Source organism: Bombina bombina, chromosome 7 (genome assembly GCF_027579735.1).
Source record: "Bombina bombina isolate aBomBom1 chromosome 7, aBomBom1.pri, whole genome shotgun sequence".
In the NCBI taxonomy this organism is placed as follows: Eukaryota; Metazoa; Chordata; class Amphibia; order Anura; family Bombinatoridae; genus Bombina; species Bombina bombina.
The window spans coordinates 196,193,068-196,210,854 of record NC_069505.1 but is presented as its reverse complement, the minus strand read 5'-3'; the positions used below and the strand labels follow the sequence as shown (position 1 = coordinate 196,210,854).

At 37.4% G+C, this 17,787-nt stretch overlaps 1 protein-coding gene across 1 annotated transcript in view; it reads right to left on the bottom strand.

Moving 5' to 3' along the window:
* Positions 1–17,787, bottom strand: part of TFIP11 (tuftelin interacting protein 11) — a 63,493-nt gene that overhangs the window by 30,362 nt on the left and 15,344 nt on the right. Inside the window, exon 9 of the mRNA XM_053720533.1 lies at positions 11,256–11,424. Coding sequence (XP_053576508.1) covers positions 11,256–11,424 — 169 coding nt within the window. The remainder of the gene's footprint in view (positions 1–11,255; positions 11,425–17,787) is intronic.

Below are 17,787 nucleotides of genomic sequence, written 5' to 3'. Positions count from 1 at the left end.
GACAGCTGCTGCTACACAATAGGTGAGCTACGGCACATCTGACAGGTGCTTCTACACAATAGGTGAGCTACGGCACATCTGACAGGTGCTTCTACACAATAGGTGAGCTGCGGCACATCCGACAGGTTCTTCTACACAATAAGTGAGCTGTGGCACATCTGACAGCTGCTGCTACACAATAGGTGAGCTACGGCACATCTGACATGTGCTTCTACACAATAGGTGAGCTACGGCACATCTGACAGGTGCTTCTACATAATAGGTGAGCTGCGGCACATCTGAACAGGTGCTTCTACATAATAGGTGAGCTGCGGCACATCTGAACAGGTGCTTCTACATAATAGGTGAGCTGCGGCACATCTGAACAGGTGCTGCTACATAATAGGTGAGCTGCGGCACATCTGACAGGTGCTGCTACATAATAGGTGAGCTGCGGCACATCTGAACGGTGCTGCTACATAATAGGTGAGCTGCGGCACATCTGAACAGGTGCTGCTACATAATAGGTGAGCTGCAGCACATCTGACAGGTCCTGCTACACAATAGGTGAGCTACGGCACATCTGGCAGGTGCTGCTACATAATAGGTGAGCTGCGGCACATCTGACAGCTACACAATAGGTGAGCTGCGGCACATCTGACAGCTACACAATAGGTGAGCTGTGGCACATCTGACAGCTACACAATAGGTGAGCTGTGGCACATCTGGCAGCTACACAATAGGTGAGTTGCGGCACATCTGACAGCTGCTGCTGCACAATAGGTGAGCTGTGGCACATCTTGAAACAATATAGAATAAGGAGTGCTAAAAATAAGCAATCGAGTACTGGAGAAATAATATAAACTATTTTATTGATACCCAAAAGGCAACAGTAAAATCACATAAATAAGAATATTGCTCAATTATTATAGGGACGTTTCCCTTTAGAAAATATCTTAATGGTATAAAGAGCAGTTAAAAATACATATCATTAAACCAGTTGTACATAAAACAGAAAGTGTGATAATGCTAAAACACAGGCAGCAAAGTTCTCATAAAATAAAATGTTATTGCTAAGAACTAATCTAAAACTTTATAAAACAACCGTGGATAAAAAGCAAGTACAGGTAGCCCTCAGTTTACGCCGGGGTTAGGTTCCAGAAGGAATTGTTGTAAATTGAAACCGTTGTAAATTGAAACCCAGTTTATAATGTAAGTCAATGGGAAGTGAGGGAGTTAGGTTCCAGGCCCCTCTCAAAATTGGCATAAGTAACACCTAATACATTATTTTTAAAGCTTTGAAATGAAGACTTTAAATGCTAAACAGCATTATAAACCTAATAAAATAATCACACAACACAGAATATATAATTAAACTAAGTTAAATGAACAAAAACATTTGCTAAACACCATTATAAACCTAATAAAATAATCACACAACACAGACTTCACATGCATTTTTCTGCAAACAGTTCTTTCTATGCATTCCAATCTGGACTGATTTATAGACAGGAAGATCTTGTTCCTTTGAAATCTGCTTGATAGCTCAGGTCTGGTTAAACTGATTAATTTCAGCTTGCTTGGCTTTGCTGCAACACAAGCGAACAGCTCCACCTACTGGCTATTTTAATAAATGCACTGCTTCTCAATGCTTTTCAATAGCAGTCACATGACTGGAAAAAAAGGTTGTTATTCTGAAACGGTGTAAATTGAACCATTGTAAAACGAGGGCCACCTGTAGTTGCGTTATTAGAACACCTGATGCTTCCACCTTATCTCGTAACTCTTATATCATTAACTCTTTCTAGTAAGTGATATCCTTGGGGGCACCAGCTCTTATATTTATATTAGGCAAACATCATAGAAAGATGTAGTTATCCAGCTGTGTGTGGTAGAATATTACCTTACTTGCGTATGTTCTTCTTTGATTCTGGACGCTTAGCCACAATCGCGGCTCACCTAAGCGTCCTGCTCCGGCGGTAGCAGGACGCTGGATTGGCGATGTCACTGGAAATCAGGGGATCTTTAGATGACGTGTTCCATTTCACGCTAGCTTCGTGGGTACAAGCAATCTAGATGATCGATAGTGAACGGACGTTCAAAGTTTTTTAGCTCCCGAGACCTACGTCTACATGTCAGACTTCTCAGGTCATGTAAAGTGCTCAGAGAATAAGACAATGTGTCTTGGTTGCCGACGTGTTTCGCCCCCATACAGGGCTTTATCAAAGCATGATATGCAGCCTTGGTGTCTGCCAATTAAAATACCCTTCCTTGGTGTCTCATTGGTCTGTTTGGGGTTTTACTTAAAGGTGGATTAGCTTAATTGTCCATAAGGTGGAATGATTATATACAGTAAATGAATTGTGAGTTTCTATATTACTAAGAATTCTATGCACCTTCAAATATTACATAGTTGCTCTTATTTACATCTAGATTCACATAAAAATCTTATAGAGTAGCTCATATCTACATATATAAATACTAAATATGTCACTATGTGACGTAAAGGACCATTCTGTATCTTTATCTTCACAAAATTAGAGAGATAACTTCAAGTATACATTACTAGAAATACCAACAGAGAGTATTTTCAATATAATCATAGTTGATAATAAAATCATATCCCTATAACGCCAGAATCATTTTTTTTATAAAAATTGCAAAAGAAAAATACAAAATATTTTTTAGTTTGGCAAAAAGTTAATTTTACAGAGAAGACTTAGCACATTTGGGTGCTGCTCCACTTGTGAGTATCCATTTAGCTCTTACACTTCCATTCTTTCATACCCACAGTATCACACTAGGAGGCGCCTTTGTTTTTGTGATTGTGTTCACAGAGAAGTTACTTTTATATACAAATTATTTTTTTGATTAGAAAATTTTTAATTGTACATTGGGATTTGAAGCATAGACACAGAGCTGGACAAACTTTCTCACTTATTATCTTAAAGGGTCAGTCTAGGCCAAAATAAACTTTCATGATTCAGATAGAGCATGTAATTTTAAACAATTTTCCAATTTACTTTTATCACCAATTTTGCTTTGTTCTCTTGGTATTCTTAGTTGAAAGCTTAACCTAGGAGGTTCATATGCTAATTTCTTAGACCTTGAAGCCCACCTCTTTCAGATTGCATTTTAAAAGTTTTTCACCACTAGAGGGTGTTAGTTCACATATTTCATATAGATAACACTGTGCTCGTGCACGTGAAGTTATCTGGGAGCAGGCACTGATTGGCTAGACTGCAAGTCTGTCAAAATAACTGAAAAAAGGGGCAGTTTGCAGAGGCTTAGATACAAGATAATCACAGAGGTTAAAAATATATTATTATAACTGTGTTGGTTATGCAAAACTGGGAAATGGGTAATAAAGGGATTATCTATCTTTTAAAACAATAAAAATTCAGGTGTAGATTGTCCCTTTAAGTCACAAGAAAGGGGGATACATACAATTCCGAATTTAAGCCTAGGGGGTGTAGGGTCTGCATATTATAGATCAACCTCAGCTTCCTTTCTTAAAAGTTTCTGTTCGAAGTTCCCACCTCTCCAATCTGGCTTTACCTTTAAAATATCGCAAAATTTAAAGTCCCGTAGGTTATTCTTATGTATCACACAAAAATGGTTATATAGATGTGTGTTTAGGTTACCCTTTTCAATAAAGCACAGATGTTCACGTATCCGTTCTCTCAGGGTCCTGGTGGTCTCGCTGAAAAACAGCTTATTACATAAGACTACACCCTTATCCTGACATCTTACTACACCATTGATTTTGTGTGTATAGTCCTTCTGCCTTGATTTTATTTCCTTACATTTACTTCTGGATGGGGGAATGACAGGATCCCAAAAGGAGGACAGGCAGCAAAATGAGAGTATAAAAATTTAATACAAAGGTTAAAAACTAAAGCAACGCGTTTCTCAGTGTAGCCTGAGGAAACAGTGCTGTGACACTGAGAAACGCGTTGCTTTTGTTTTTAACCTTTGTATTAAATTTGTATACTCTCATTTTGCTGCCTGTCCTCCTTTTGGGAACCTGGCATTCCCCCATCCACTTTCTGGACTTCTGGATCCTCCTGGGTGGGAAGTGGACCCCATTGGCTGACCACTCTCATACTGGTCTGTACCCTATCTTGGCATCTCTGGACTCTCCCTGGTGAGACGAGGATTCCATTGGTTTTACTTCCATTGTGTTTACCGGACGACTGGTTGGTTCCGGACCGCCTGTATTGCACATCAGTGCTTTACACCTTGTGAGTAAGATTCTTTATTCCTACTGTTATCATCTGTGTAGTCGTTTTGATCTGCACCATGTGGCGCCCTCTATCTCCTTTATTGTAGATTATCTTATCCTGTGTTGTGGCGCGACACTCTAGAGGAGCAGCCTACTGTCTTGGATTTGTACCATTGAGACCATCTGGAACTATACGAGTAGGACTGTCACATCACTGACCATTATTAATTGGACTATTTGCTTGGTTTATTTAGTTATATATTTTTTGTTTTTTTTGGGGTCCATTTATTTATTCTGATAGGTGTATATTTATACATGTCCACTAGCTAATGTGGTGTGACTGGTCCCTTATTTTCATTGTCATCGTATATATATATTTTGGTGTTATTACAATTACATACCACATTTCAATCTACTAATTTAAATCTATTAGGTCACTTTTACCTGTAAGTAATACATATATGGGCACCAGCCTATGAGTTGCCTATTCATTATCATCTGTTTACATTAGATTGATTGTCTAATCCTTAATTGACGGTCCCTGTTCACATATTGTATGACCCATTTCAATATCCTCTTAGTCTGTATATACACCCACTATTGCACTCATATCTATATCTAGTTTGTGCCTTGGCGCCTCTTACAAGTACCTGTGTGACTGTTTTTGCCATTGGTGTACTAGTTTGTCTCTCTGTTCTTTGTTTAATGTGGGATCTCTGGTCATAAATAGATCTGCAGCTTCTATCCCTAACTGGTGCTGTATGTTTGTGTACAGGGAGTATACATCACAGGTTCCTATTATATAGTTTTCTTCTCATTGTATTTCACTTAAAGGGACACTGAACCCAAATTTTTTCTTTTATGATTCAGATAGAGCATGCAATTTTAAGCAACTTTCCAATGTATTCCTATTATCACATTTTCTTCATTCTCTTGGTATCTTTATTTGAAAAGCAAGAATGTAAGTTTAGATGTCGGCCCATTTTTGGTGAACAACCTGGGTTGTTCTGATTGGTGGATAAATTCAAAAGCCAATAAACAAGTGCTGTCCAGGGAACTAAACCAAAAAAATAGCTTAGATGCCTTTTTCAAATAAAGATAGCAAGAGAATGAAATTTTTTTTATAATAGGAGTAAATTAGAAAGTTGATTTAAATTGCATGCTCAAACTGAATCACAAAAGAAAAAATGTGGGTCCTTTGTCATGTCTGTTGTGTCTTTAAGGTATGAGGGCAGGTTTTTTTTCTGTAGTTCTGCAAAAAAACTATCAATGTATTGGGAGAGGTTGGATGTAATGGATCCAATACCTGATATAATTGGTCTTGGGTTTACCAGGTCTTTATGGATCTTCAGCAAGTAATAAAATACCGCAATTTTAGGGTACTTGGGATGTAGGAAATTATATTCCCTGTTTAAAATGATTCTTTTCTTTTGCAAAATCTAATGCCTAGATTCAGAGTTTTGTCAGTAAAGACCCGGGGTGCTAACGCTCCTTTTTTTCCCAGCGTACCCTTAAGACAACGCTGGTATTTAGAGTTGTCTGAATGGCTGCGTTAGCCTCAGAAAAGGGAGCGTTGAGCATAATTTAGCTCCACTTCAACCCTCAATACCAGCGCTGCTTACGGTAGCGGTAAGCTGGAAAAACGTGCTCGTGCACGATTTCCCCATAGGAAACAATGGGGCTGAGCTGGCTGAAAAAAAAACCTAACACCTGCAAAAAAGCAGCGTTCAGCTCCTAACGCAACCCCATTGTTTCCTATGGGGGAAACACTCTCTAAGTCTACACCTAACACCCTAACATGAACCCCGAGTCTAAACACCCCTAATCTTACATTTATAAACCCCTAATCTGCCGCCCCCGCTATTGCTGACACCTGCATTTTATTATTAACCCCTAATCTGCCGCTCTAGACACCGCCGCAACCTACTTTATCGCTATGAACCCCGAATCTACTGCTCCTAACATCGCCGAAACACCTATATTATATTTATTAACCCTTAATCTGTCCCCCCCAACGTCGCAGCCACCTACCTACACTTATTAACCCCTAATCTGCCAACCGGACCTCGCCACCACTATAGTAAATGTATTAACCCCTAAACCGCCGCACTCCCGCCTCACAAACACTATAATAAATTGTATTAACCCCTAATCTGCCCTCCCTAACATCGCCGCCACCTACCTACAATTATTAACCCCTAATCTCCCGCCCCCAACGTCGCCGCTACTATAATAAAGTTATTAACCCCTAAACCTAAGTCTAACCCTAACACCCCCCTAACTTAAATATAATTTAAATTAATCTAAATAAATTTACTATAATTAAATAAATTATTCCTATTTAAAACTAAATACTTACCTATAAAATAAACCAATACAGCTATAATATAACTAATAGTTACATTGTAGCTATTTTAGGATTTATATTTATTTTACAGGCAACTTTGTATTTATTTTAACTAGGTACAATAGCTATTAAATAGTTAATAACTATTTAATAGCTACCTAGTTAAAATAAGTACAAAATTACCTGTAAAATAAATCCTAACCTAAGTTACAATTACACCTAACATTACACTATCAATAAATTAATTAAATAAAATTACCTAAAATTAGCTAAACTAAAATACAATTAAATAAACTAAACTATAATACAAAAAAAACAAAACACTAAATTACAGAAAATAAAAAAAAATTACCAGAAGTTTAAACTAATTACACCTAATCTAAGCCCCCTAATAAAATAAAAAAGCCCCCCAAAATAATAAAATGCCCTACCCTATTCTAAAATACAAAGTAATCAGCTCTTTTACTTGCCCTTAAAAGGGCTTTTTGCGGGGCATTGCCCCAAAGTAATCAGCTCTTTTACCTGTAAAAAAAATACAACCCCCCCAACATTAAAACCCACCACCCACATACCCCTATTCTAACCCACCCAAACCCCCCTTAAATAAACCTAACACTAACCCCCTGAAGATCTCCCTACCTTGAGTCGTCTTCACCCAGCCGAGCCGAATTCTTCATCCAAGCGGAGCAAGAAGAGGTCCTCCATCCGGTAGAAGTCTTCATCCAAGCGGGGCAGAAGAGGTTTTCCATCCGATTGAAGTGTTCATCCAAGTGGCATCTTCTATCTTCATCCATCCAGAGCGGCAGCATCCTAAAGACCTCAGACGCGCAACATCCATCCTGGCCGACGACTAAACGACGAATGACGGTTCCTTTAAATGACGTCATCCAAGATGGCATCCCTCGAATTCCGATTGGCTGATAGGATTCTATCAGCCAATCGGAATTAAGGTAGGAAAATTCTGATTGGCTGATTCAATCAGCCAATCGGATTGACCTCGCATTCTATTGGCCGATCGGAACAGCCAATAGAATGCAAGGTCAATCCAATTGGCTGATTGGATCAGCCAATCGGATTGAACTTCAATCTGATTGGCTGATTGAATCAGCCAATCAGAATTTTCCTACCTTAATTCCGATTGGCTCAATCCTATCAGCCAATCGGAATTCGAGGGACGCCATATTGGATGACGTCATTTAAAGGAACCGTCATTCGTCGTTCAGTAGTCGGCCAGGATGGATGTTCCACGTCGGAGGTCTTCAGGATGCTGCCGCTCCGCTCCGGATGGATGAAGATAGAAGATGCCGCTTGGATGAACACTTCAATCGGAGGGAAGACCTCTTCTGCCCCGCTTGGATGAAGACGACTCGAGGTAGGGAGATCTTCAGGGGGTTAGTGTTAGGTTTATTTAAGGGGGGTTTGGGTGGGTTAGAGTAGGGGTATGTGGGTGGTGGGTTTTAATGTTGGGGGGTGTATTTTTTTTCAAGGTAAAAGAGCTGATTACTTTGGGGCAATGCCCCGCAAAAAGACCTTTTAAGGGCTGGTAAAAGAGCTGATTACTTTGTAATTTAGAATAGGGTAGGGCATTTTATTATTTTGGGGGGCTTTTTTATTTTATTAGGGGGCTTAGATTAGGTGTAATTAGTTTAAACTTCTTGTAATTCTTTTTTATTTTTTGTACTATAGTTTAGTTTATTTAATTGTATTTTAGTTTAGATAATTTTAGGTAATTTATTTAATTAATTTATTGATAGTGTAGTGTTAGGTGTATTTGTAACTTAAGTTAGGATTTATTTTACAGGTAAATTTGTAATTATTTTAACTAGGTAGCTATTAAATAGTTATTAACTATTTAATAGCTATTGTACCTAGTTAAAATAAATACAAAGTTGCCTGTAAAATAAATATAAATCCTAAAATAGCTACAATAAAACTATTAGTTATATTGTAGCTATCTTAGGGTTTATTTTATAGGTAAGTATTTAGTTTTAAATGGGTTTAATTTATTTAATGATAGTAAATGTAGTTTGTTTAATTTAAATTATATTTAAATTAGGGGGGTGTTAGGGTTAGACTTAGGTTTAGGGGTTAATAACTTTATTATAGTAGCGGCAGCGTTGGGGGCGGCAGATTAGGGGTTAATAAAATTTATTATAGTGTTTGTGAGGCGGGAGTGCGGCGGTTTAGGGGTTAATACATTTATTATAGTGGCGGCGAGGTCCGGTCGGCAGATTAGGGGTTAATAAGTGTAGGTAGGTGGCGGCGACGTTGGGGGGAGCAGATTAGCGGGTAATAAAAATAATATAAGTGTCGGCAATGTTAGGGGCAGCAGATTAGGGGTTCATAGGTATAATGTAGGTTGCGGCGGTGTCCGGAGCGGGAGATTAGGGGTTAAAAAAAATATTATAGGGTTTGCGATGTGGGGGGGGCTCGGTTTAGGGGTTCATAGGTAGTTTATGGGTGTTAGTGTACTTTATAGCACAGTAGTTAAGAGCTTTATGTTCCCGCGTTAGCCCATAAAGCTCTTAACTACATTTTTTTTTTTTGCGGTTGGAGTCTTGTCGGTAGAGGCTCTACCGCTCACTTCTTCCAAGGCTCGTAATACTAGCGTTAGGCAAATCCCATAGAAAAGATAGGATACGCAATTGACGTAAGGGGATCTGCGGTAGCCTCGACTCGCGGAAAGAAAGTGAGCGGTAGACCCTTTTTTGGCTGACTCTAAATACCAGCGGGCGTTAAAAAGCAGCGTTAGGACCCCTTAACGCTGCTTTTTAACCCTAACGCAGAACTCTAAATCTAGGCGTAAGATTCCTGTCAGTCTTAGTAAGATGAGATAAGGTGGAAGCATCAGGTGTTCTAATAAGGCAACTACTTGCTTTTTATCCACGGTTGTTTTATACAGTTTTAGATTAGTTCTTAGCATTAACATTTTATTTTATGAGATCTTTGCTGCCTGTGTTTTAGCATAATCAAACTTTCTGTTTTATGCATAACTGGTTTAATGATATGTATTAACTGCTCTTTATACCATTAAGATATTTTCTAAAGGGAGATGTCCCTGTAATAAATGAGCAATATGCTTATTTATGTGATTTTACTGTTGCCTTTTGGGTATCAATAAAATAGTTTATATTATTTCTCCAGTACTCAATTGCTTATTTTTAGCGCTCCTTATTCTATATTGTTTCAAGAGTGTATAAGGTTGGCTCTACTCTGGGAAGAGTTAGTCTGAATAGGAGCTTTGCGAGTACATTTCTGTGCGCCCTTTTTTAGGCCCCATGCGGAAATAGCTGCTGCTGCACAATAGGTGAGCTGCGGCACATCTGACAGCTGCTTCTACAAAATAGGTGAGATGCGGCACATCTGACAGCTGCTTCTACACAATAGTGCTCAACTAACACAAGAAACATATTGATCAATATTCACAAAATTTACACAAATTGTAGGAATCTGATGTGCAAAACTGGGGAAGGCTCAGCCAACTAACTCCCAGCTGTGCTAGCAGTGAAAAAAGATGGTTACACCAAGTACTCTCTGAGGAAGGTTATGCATGAAGGAACATGACAGCTGATAGAATGCTGGAGATGTGCAGCACAGTACTGCATGGCATAGAGCATACTTACCAATCAGCTCAGAGATCACCTCCTTAGCAGTAAACTACTATTGACTGGCTCTTACATTTTATTGTACCTCCACTCGACTAAACCCATCTTCACTGCAGACAAACACATTTACAACAGTCCTTGGTCTGACTGTCACATTGACTATAACCTTATATGGCAATAGCTGTAGCCCTGCACCATATTTACTGGATAGGAAGTGTCATGATACAATCATGTGGAGTAGTTGATACCTGGATTGGCTACCCAGCAGAAGTGGTATTGTGGTCTCAGCCTGTCACAGGTTTAATGTGAAATGTTCTTTGTGTAACGTGTGTGTAGGAATGCAAAAACCCCACTCCTCTTGGAGACTGATACTGGGAGCTAAGCCTTGTTGCATTGGCTGAACTCATCGTAAATGATAACAAGGGCGGTGTCCTTGACAAGACAATGAAAGCTTAGTTTAAGTGTATGTAACAGGAAGACTTTTGGTTAGAATTGCCCTGGGACCCAAGCAACTAACATTATGATCGGCAGTTCTCCACATATCTAAAGGAACTTGGTAATAAGTTGGATATTGTGTGTGTATTCTTTTTATGTCCCAATTATTTTTTTAAAGAGTTGTAACTTTGTACCTGTATGTTATTTTGGAAAGTTTTTATAATTTGGCACTGTGTAACTTGTATTGATACTATTGTTATTGAACACATAGAAAATCTCATTCTGTCTTTGGGCTCTAATATCTGAATTCACACTCTGTTGAGACAAGGTTAAAGGCACGTTACCTAATTGTTAAATTGTGTGAGTTTTTGGGGATTCCAAACGCCCCTTTAATTTCAGGGTTTTGGTGGTGGCAGAAATTGTTAATTAGAGCAATGTGGACAGGATTTGGGGGTTAATGTGGTGTCCCTTTTTAAGGTCCTTTTGTAGAGTTACAAGGTTAAGGGCTCCAGAGTTGTGTGCTATTAACACCTTCATGCCCACACCTCTTTATTGTGATGTTGAAAAAGGTTTGATTCATCACAGGAAGTAACTGACACAGATTTTGGGTAATTTGATTCTCATCTACACTAGTGCAGTGAGGGTCGCTGCTTATATACCTTACCTCAGTCTGTAATTTGGGGAATATGAGCTGATCCAGTATGTTGTCCAGTATCCAGATGGGAAGCAGGTGCACCCAGCAGTCCAGAAAATCGACCATGGGAGTGCAATTCCTGGGCTGCCACTGGGAGATAGTATTTTTTAGGGCTGGGAGCAACATTTCCCACAGCAGTCTGCAAAGAACAGACATACGTAATGAAATGAGGATGTAACATATGGTCTGCTAGACCCTCAGCATGTCTGATCAGGGTCATATTGTTCTAAACACAGTTTTATGCTCGGAATAAGTTATACAGCAGCATAGCGCTAAGTGCAAAATACTGAAATACTTCTCCTGCATTAGTTCTAAGCTCACAATGTAATAAAACATGAGTAGCCACAACATCTCTAGAGGACAGGGGTGTATAAAAGCACATGACAAGTTAATTCACATGATTTAGACAGAGTGTACAGTTGTAACTACAGTGTATTTCTGTTGACAGATTTATTTCTATTGTCAGATTTATCTATTTACTTCTATTGTCAGATTTATTTATTTCTATTTTCAGATTTATTTATTTATTTATATTGTCATATTTATCTATTTATTTTTATTGCAGGAATTATTTATTTCTATTGTCAGATTCATCTATTTATTTCTATTGTCAGATTTATTTATTTCTATTGTCAGATTTATTTATTTCTATTGTCAGATTTATCTATTTCTATTGTCAGATTTATCTATTTCTATTGTCAGATTTATCTATTTCTATTGTCAGATTTATCTATTTATTTTTATTGCAGGAATTATTTATTTATTTCTATTGTCAGATTCATCTATTTATTTCTATTGTCAGATTTATCTATTTCTATTGTCAGATTTATCTATTTATTTTTATTGCAGGAATTATTTATTTATTTCTATTGTCAGATTCATCTATTTATTTCTATTGTCAGATTTATCTATTTCTATTGTCAGATTTATCTATTTCTACTGTCAGATTTATCCATTTCTACTGTCAGATTTATCCATTTCTATTGTCAGATTTATCCATTTCTATTGTCAGATTTATCCATTTCTATTGTCAGATTTATCCATTTCTATTGTCAGATTTATCTATTTCTATTGTCAGATTTATCTATTTATTTTTATTGCAGGAATTATTTATTTATTTCTATTGTCAGATTCATCTATTTATTTCTATTGTCAGATTTATTTATTTCTATTGTCAGATTTATCTATTTCTATTGTCAGATTTATCTATTTCTATTGTCAGATTTATCTATTTATTTTTATTGCAGGAATTATTTATTTATTTCTATTGTCAGATTCATCTATTTATTTCTATTGTCAGATTTATTTATTTCTATTGTCAGATTTATCTATTTCTATTGTCAGATTTATCTATTTCTATTGTCAGATTTATCTATTTATTTTTATTGCAGGAATTATTTATGTATTTCTATTGTCAGATTCATCTATTTATTTCTATTGTCAGATTTATTTATTTCTATTGTCAAATTTATTTATTTACTTATATCGTCAGATTTATTTATTAAATTTCTATTGTCAGATTAACTTTTTTTTTTTTTTTTTACTTCTATTGTCAGATTTACTTTTTTTATTTTGGAGTTGTGGATGCGCTGTTTTTTTGTTGCATTTTAGTGCATGAGCTTGGGACCAGGAGGGTCTGGAAAAAATTAAGAGACCACTGCAAAATTATCAGTTTCACTGGTTTTACTATTTATAGGTATGTGTTTGAGTAAAATTAAAGGGATACTAAACCCAAAAATTGTATTTCATGATCCTGATAGAGCATGTAACTTTAAGCAACTTTCTAATTTACTCCTATTATCAATTTTTCATTCATTCTCTTGCTATCTTTATTTGAAAAAGAAGGCACCTAAGCGAAGGTGTCAGCCAATTTTTGATTCAGTACCCTGAACAGCATTTATCCTCCAATCAGCAAGGACAACCCAGGTTGTGAACCAAAAATGGTCCGGCTTCTAAACTTATTTTCTTGCTTTTAAAATAAAGATAGGAAGAGAATGAAGAAAAATTGACAATAGGAGTAAATTAGAAAGTTGCTTAAAATTGCATTCTCTATCTGAATCACGAAAATGTAGGTTCAGTGTCCCTTTAACATTTTTATTTTAGTCTATAAACTACTGACATTTCTCCCAAAGTCCAAATAAAAATATTATTAGTTAGAGCAAATAAGTTCTGACTGACTGACTCATCAACGCCCAGCTCAAACCGTTTAAACTAGGAACGTGAAATTTGGAAGGTACGTTGTTTTTATGACGTAGGCACCCACTAAGGAAGGATTTTTGGAAATTATGTCCATATGGGGGTGGAAAAAGGGGGGTACATTTTTTATGAAGATACCTATATCTCAAAAACCGATGATGTTACAGATGTGAAAATTGGTATTTAGATTCTTCTTGAAAAATAAAGACACACACACCATATATATATATATATATATATATATATATATACACATACATACATACACACACACACACACCATATACACATATACAGGTGGCCCTCGTTTTACAACGGTTCAATTTACACCGTTTCAGAATAACAACCTTTTTGTCCAGTCATGTGACTGCTATTGAAAAGCATTGAGAAGCAGTGCATTGATTAAAATAGCCAGTAGGTGGAGCTGTCCGCTTGTGTTGCACAAAAGTCAAGCAAGCTGAAATTAATCAGTTTAACCAGACCTGAGCTATCGAGCAGATTTCAAAGGCACAAGATCTTCCTGTCTATAAATCAGTCTAGATTGGAATGCATAGAAAGAACTGTTTGCAGAAAAATGCAAGTGAAGTCTGTGTTGTGTTATTATTTTATTAGGTTTATAATGCTGTTTAGCATATGTTTTTGTTCATTTAACTTAGTTTAATGATATATTCTGTGTTGTGTAATTATTTTATTAGGTTTATAATGCTGTTTAGCATTTAAAGTCTTCATTTCAAAGGTTTAAAAATAATGTTTTAGGTGTTACTTATGACAATTTTGAGAGGGGCCTGGAACCTATCTCCCTCACTTCCCATTGACTTACATTATAAACTGGGTTTCAATTTACAATGGTTTCGATTTACAACCATTCCTTCTGGAACCTAACCCCGGCGTAAACTGAGGGCTACATATATATATATATATATATATATATATATATATATATATATATACACACACATACACATACATACATACATACACACATACACACACCATATAGACACACACACACAAAGACCATATACACACACCATATATACACACACCCCATATACACCATATACACACCATATACGCAACATACACACACCCCCCATATACCCCACATACACACACACCACATACACACACATATATATATATATACATACACACACCAAATATACACACACACGCCATATACACACACCATATACACACACACAAACATATACACACACACCATATATACACACACACAAGCCATATACACACACACCCGCAGGCAGAAATTAAAAGTGCAGGCAAAATTTTTTTTTTTTAACTGACACTGCCGTTCTTTCTGCAGGGATCCTTCAGTTTCTGCGATAAGAACGCAGATCCCAGTGTTTTGCCTTGGGGGAGGAAACCAATATCTCAAAAAACGACGATGATACAAACGTGAAAATTGGTATTTATATTCTCCTTTAAAAATAAAGAAACACGTGTTTTAACATTTCCCGAAAAACCACTTAAGGTGGGTCAAAAGGGGGGTGATTTATGAAGATACCTATATCTTAACCCCTTAAGGACCAAGCCCATTTTTCTATTTCTTTCCCTTAAAGACCAGGGCTATTTTTACATTTCTGCGGTGTTTATCTGTAATTTTCCTCTTACGCATTTACTGTACCCACACATATTATATACCGTTTTTCTCGTCACTAAATGGACTTTCTAAAGATACCATTATTTTCATCATATCTTATAATTTATTTAAAAAATTATAAAATGAGGAAAAAATGGAAAAAAAAAACACACTTTTTCTAACTTTGACCCCCAAAATCTGTTGCACATCTACAACCACCAAAAAACAACCATGCTAAATAGTTTCTAAATTTTGTCCTGAGTTTAGAAATACCCAATGTTTACATGTTCTTTGTTTTTTTTTTTGCAAGTTATAGGGCAATAAACACAAGTAGCACTTTGCTATTTCAAAACCACTTTTTTTCGAAATGAGCGCTAGTTACATTGGAACCCTGATATCTGTCAGGAATACCTGAATATCCCTTGACATGTATATATATTTTTTTTAGAAGACATCCCAAAGCATTGATCTAGGCCCATTTTGGTATATTTCATGCCACCATTTCACCGCCAAATGCGATCAAATTTTAAAAAATTGTTCAATTTTTCACAAACTTTAGGTTTCTCACAGAAATTATTTACAAACAACTTGTGCAATTATGGTAATTAGAAGGCTGCTAAATGCCACTGCGCACCACACGTGTTTTATGCCCAGCAGTGAAGAAGTTAATTAGGGAGCATGTAGGGAGCTTGTAGAGTTAATTTTAGCTTTAGTGTAGTGTAGTGTAGTAGACAACCCAAAGTATTGATCTAGGCCCATTTGGGTATATTTAATGCCACCATTTCACCGTCAAATGCGATCAAATTTTAAAAAAACATAATTTATTTTGCAATTTTAGGTTTCTCACTGAAATTATTTACAAACAGCTTGTGCAATTATGGCACAAATGGTTGTAAATGCTTCTCTGGGATCCCCTTTGTTCAGAAATAGCAGACATATATGGTTTTGGCGATGCTTTTTGGTAATTAGAAGGCTGCTAAATGCCGCTGCACATCACATGTGTATTATGTCTAGCAGTGAAGGGGTTAATTAGGGATCTTGTAGGGAACTTGCAAAGTTAATTTTAGCTTTAGTGTAGAGATCAGACTCCCACCTAACACATCAGAACCCCTGATCCCTCCCAAACAGCTCTCTTCCCTCCCCCACCCCACAATTGTCCCCGCCATCTTAAGTACTGGCAGAAAGTCTGCCAGTACTAAAATAAAAAGGTATCTAATTTTTTTTTATTAGCATACAGTATTTACATATGCTGCTGTGTAGGATCCCCCTTAGCCCCAAACCTCCCTGACCCCCCCCAAACAGCTCTCTAACCCTCCCCCTCTACATTATTGGGAGCCATCTTGGGTACTGGCAGCTGTCTGCCAGTACCCAATTTACAAAAAAAAAATATATTTTTTATTTTTCCCCCTCACTTTTCTGTAATGTAGCTTCCCTCCACCCCCTCCCAGATCACTTCAATTATCTATATTAAATTTTGTATACCCCCCTCTCTCCCTCTAAATTTAAACAAAATCTGTTCCATAGCGTAATGGTTCCCACCCGCTCCCTTCCCGTGCACGCGCCGCGTCCGTCTGTACGTGCCCCCAGCGATCCCGCCCACCTCTGCACTACGTAATCCACCGATGGCCGCCCACCCGCCTCCCACCCACCAACGATTGCGGCCATCGATGTCCAGTGCAGAGAGGGCCACAGAGTGGCTCTCTCTGCATCGGATGGGGTAAAATGTTATTGCAGTGATGCCTCGACATCGAGGCATCACTGCAATAACCGGAAAGCGGCTGGAAGCGATCAGGATCGCTTCCAGCCGCTTTCAACCCCAACGTCGTACAGGGTACGTCGCTGGTCTTTAAAGACCAGTTTGTGCAAGACGTACCCTGTACGACGCGTGTCGTTAAGGGGTTAAAAACCAAAGAAAACCGACGATGTTAAAGACGTGAAAATTGGTATTTAGATTCTCCTTGAAAAATAAAGAAACACGTGTTTTACCATTTCCCCAAAATCCACTTAAGGGGGTCAAAAGAGGCGGGCTGATTTATGAGGATACCTATATCTCAAAAACAGACGATGTTACAGACGTGAAAATTGGTATTTAGATTCTCCTTGAAAAATAAAGAAACACGTGTTTTACCATTTCCCCAAAATCCACTTAAGGGGGTCAAAAGAGGCGGGCTGATTTATGAGGATACCTATATCTCAAAAACAGACGATGTTACAGACGTGAAAATTGGTATTTAGATTCTCCTTGACAAATAAAGAAACACATGTTTTACCATTTCCCCAAAATCCACTTAAGGGGGTCAAAAGAGGGGGGCTGATTTATGAGGATACCTATATCTCAAAAACAGACAATGTTACAGACGTGAACATTGGTATTTAGATTCTCCTTGAAAAATAAAAAAAACACGTGTTTTACCATTTCTACAAAATTCACTTGGGGGGGTCAAAAGGGGGGAGCTTATTTATGAGGATACCTATATCTCAAAAAACAATGAAAATTGGTATTTAGATTTTCCTTTAAAAATAAAGAAACACACGTTTTACCATTTCCCCAAAATCCACTTAAGGGGGTTCAAAAGAGGGGGGGCTGATTTATGAGGATACCTATATCTCACAAACTGACAATGTTACAGACATGAAAATTGGTATTTAGATTCTGCTTTAAAAATAAAGAGCTATGTGTTTTACTATTTCCTGGAAATTCCC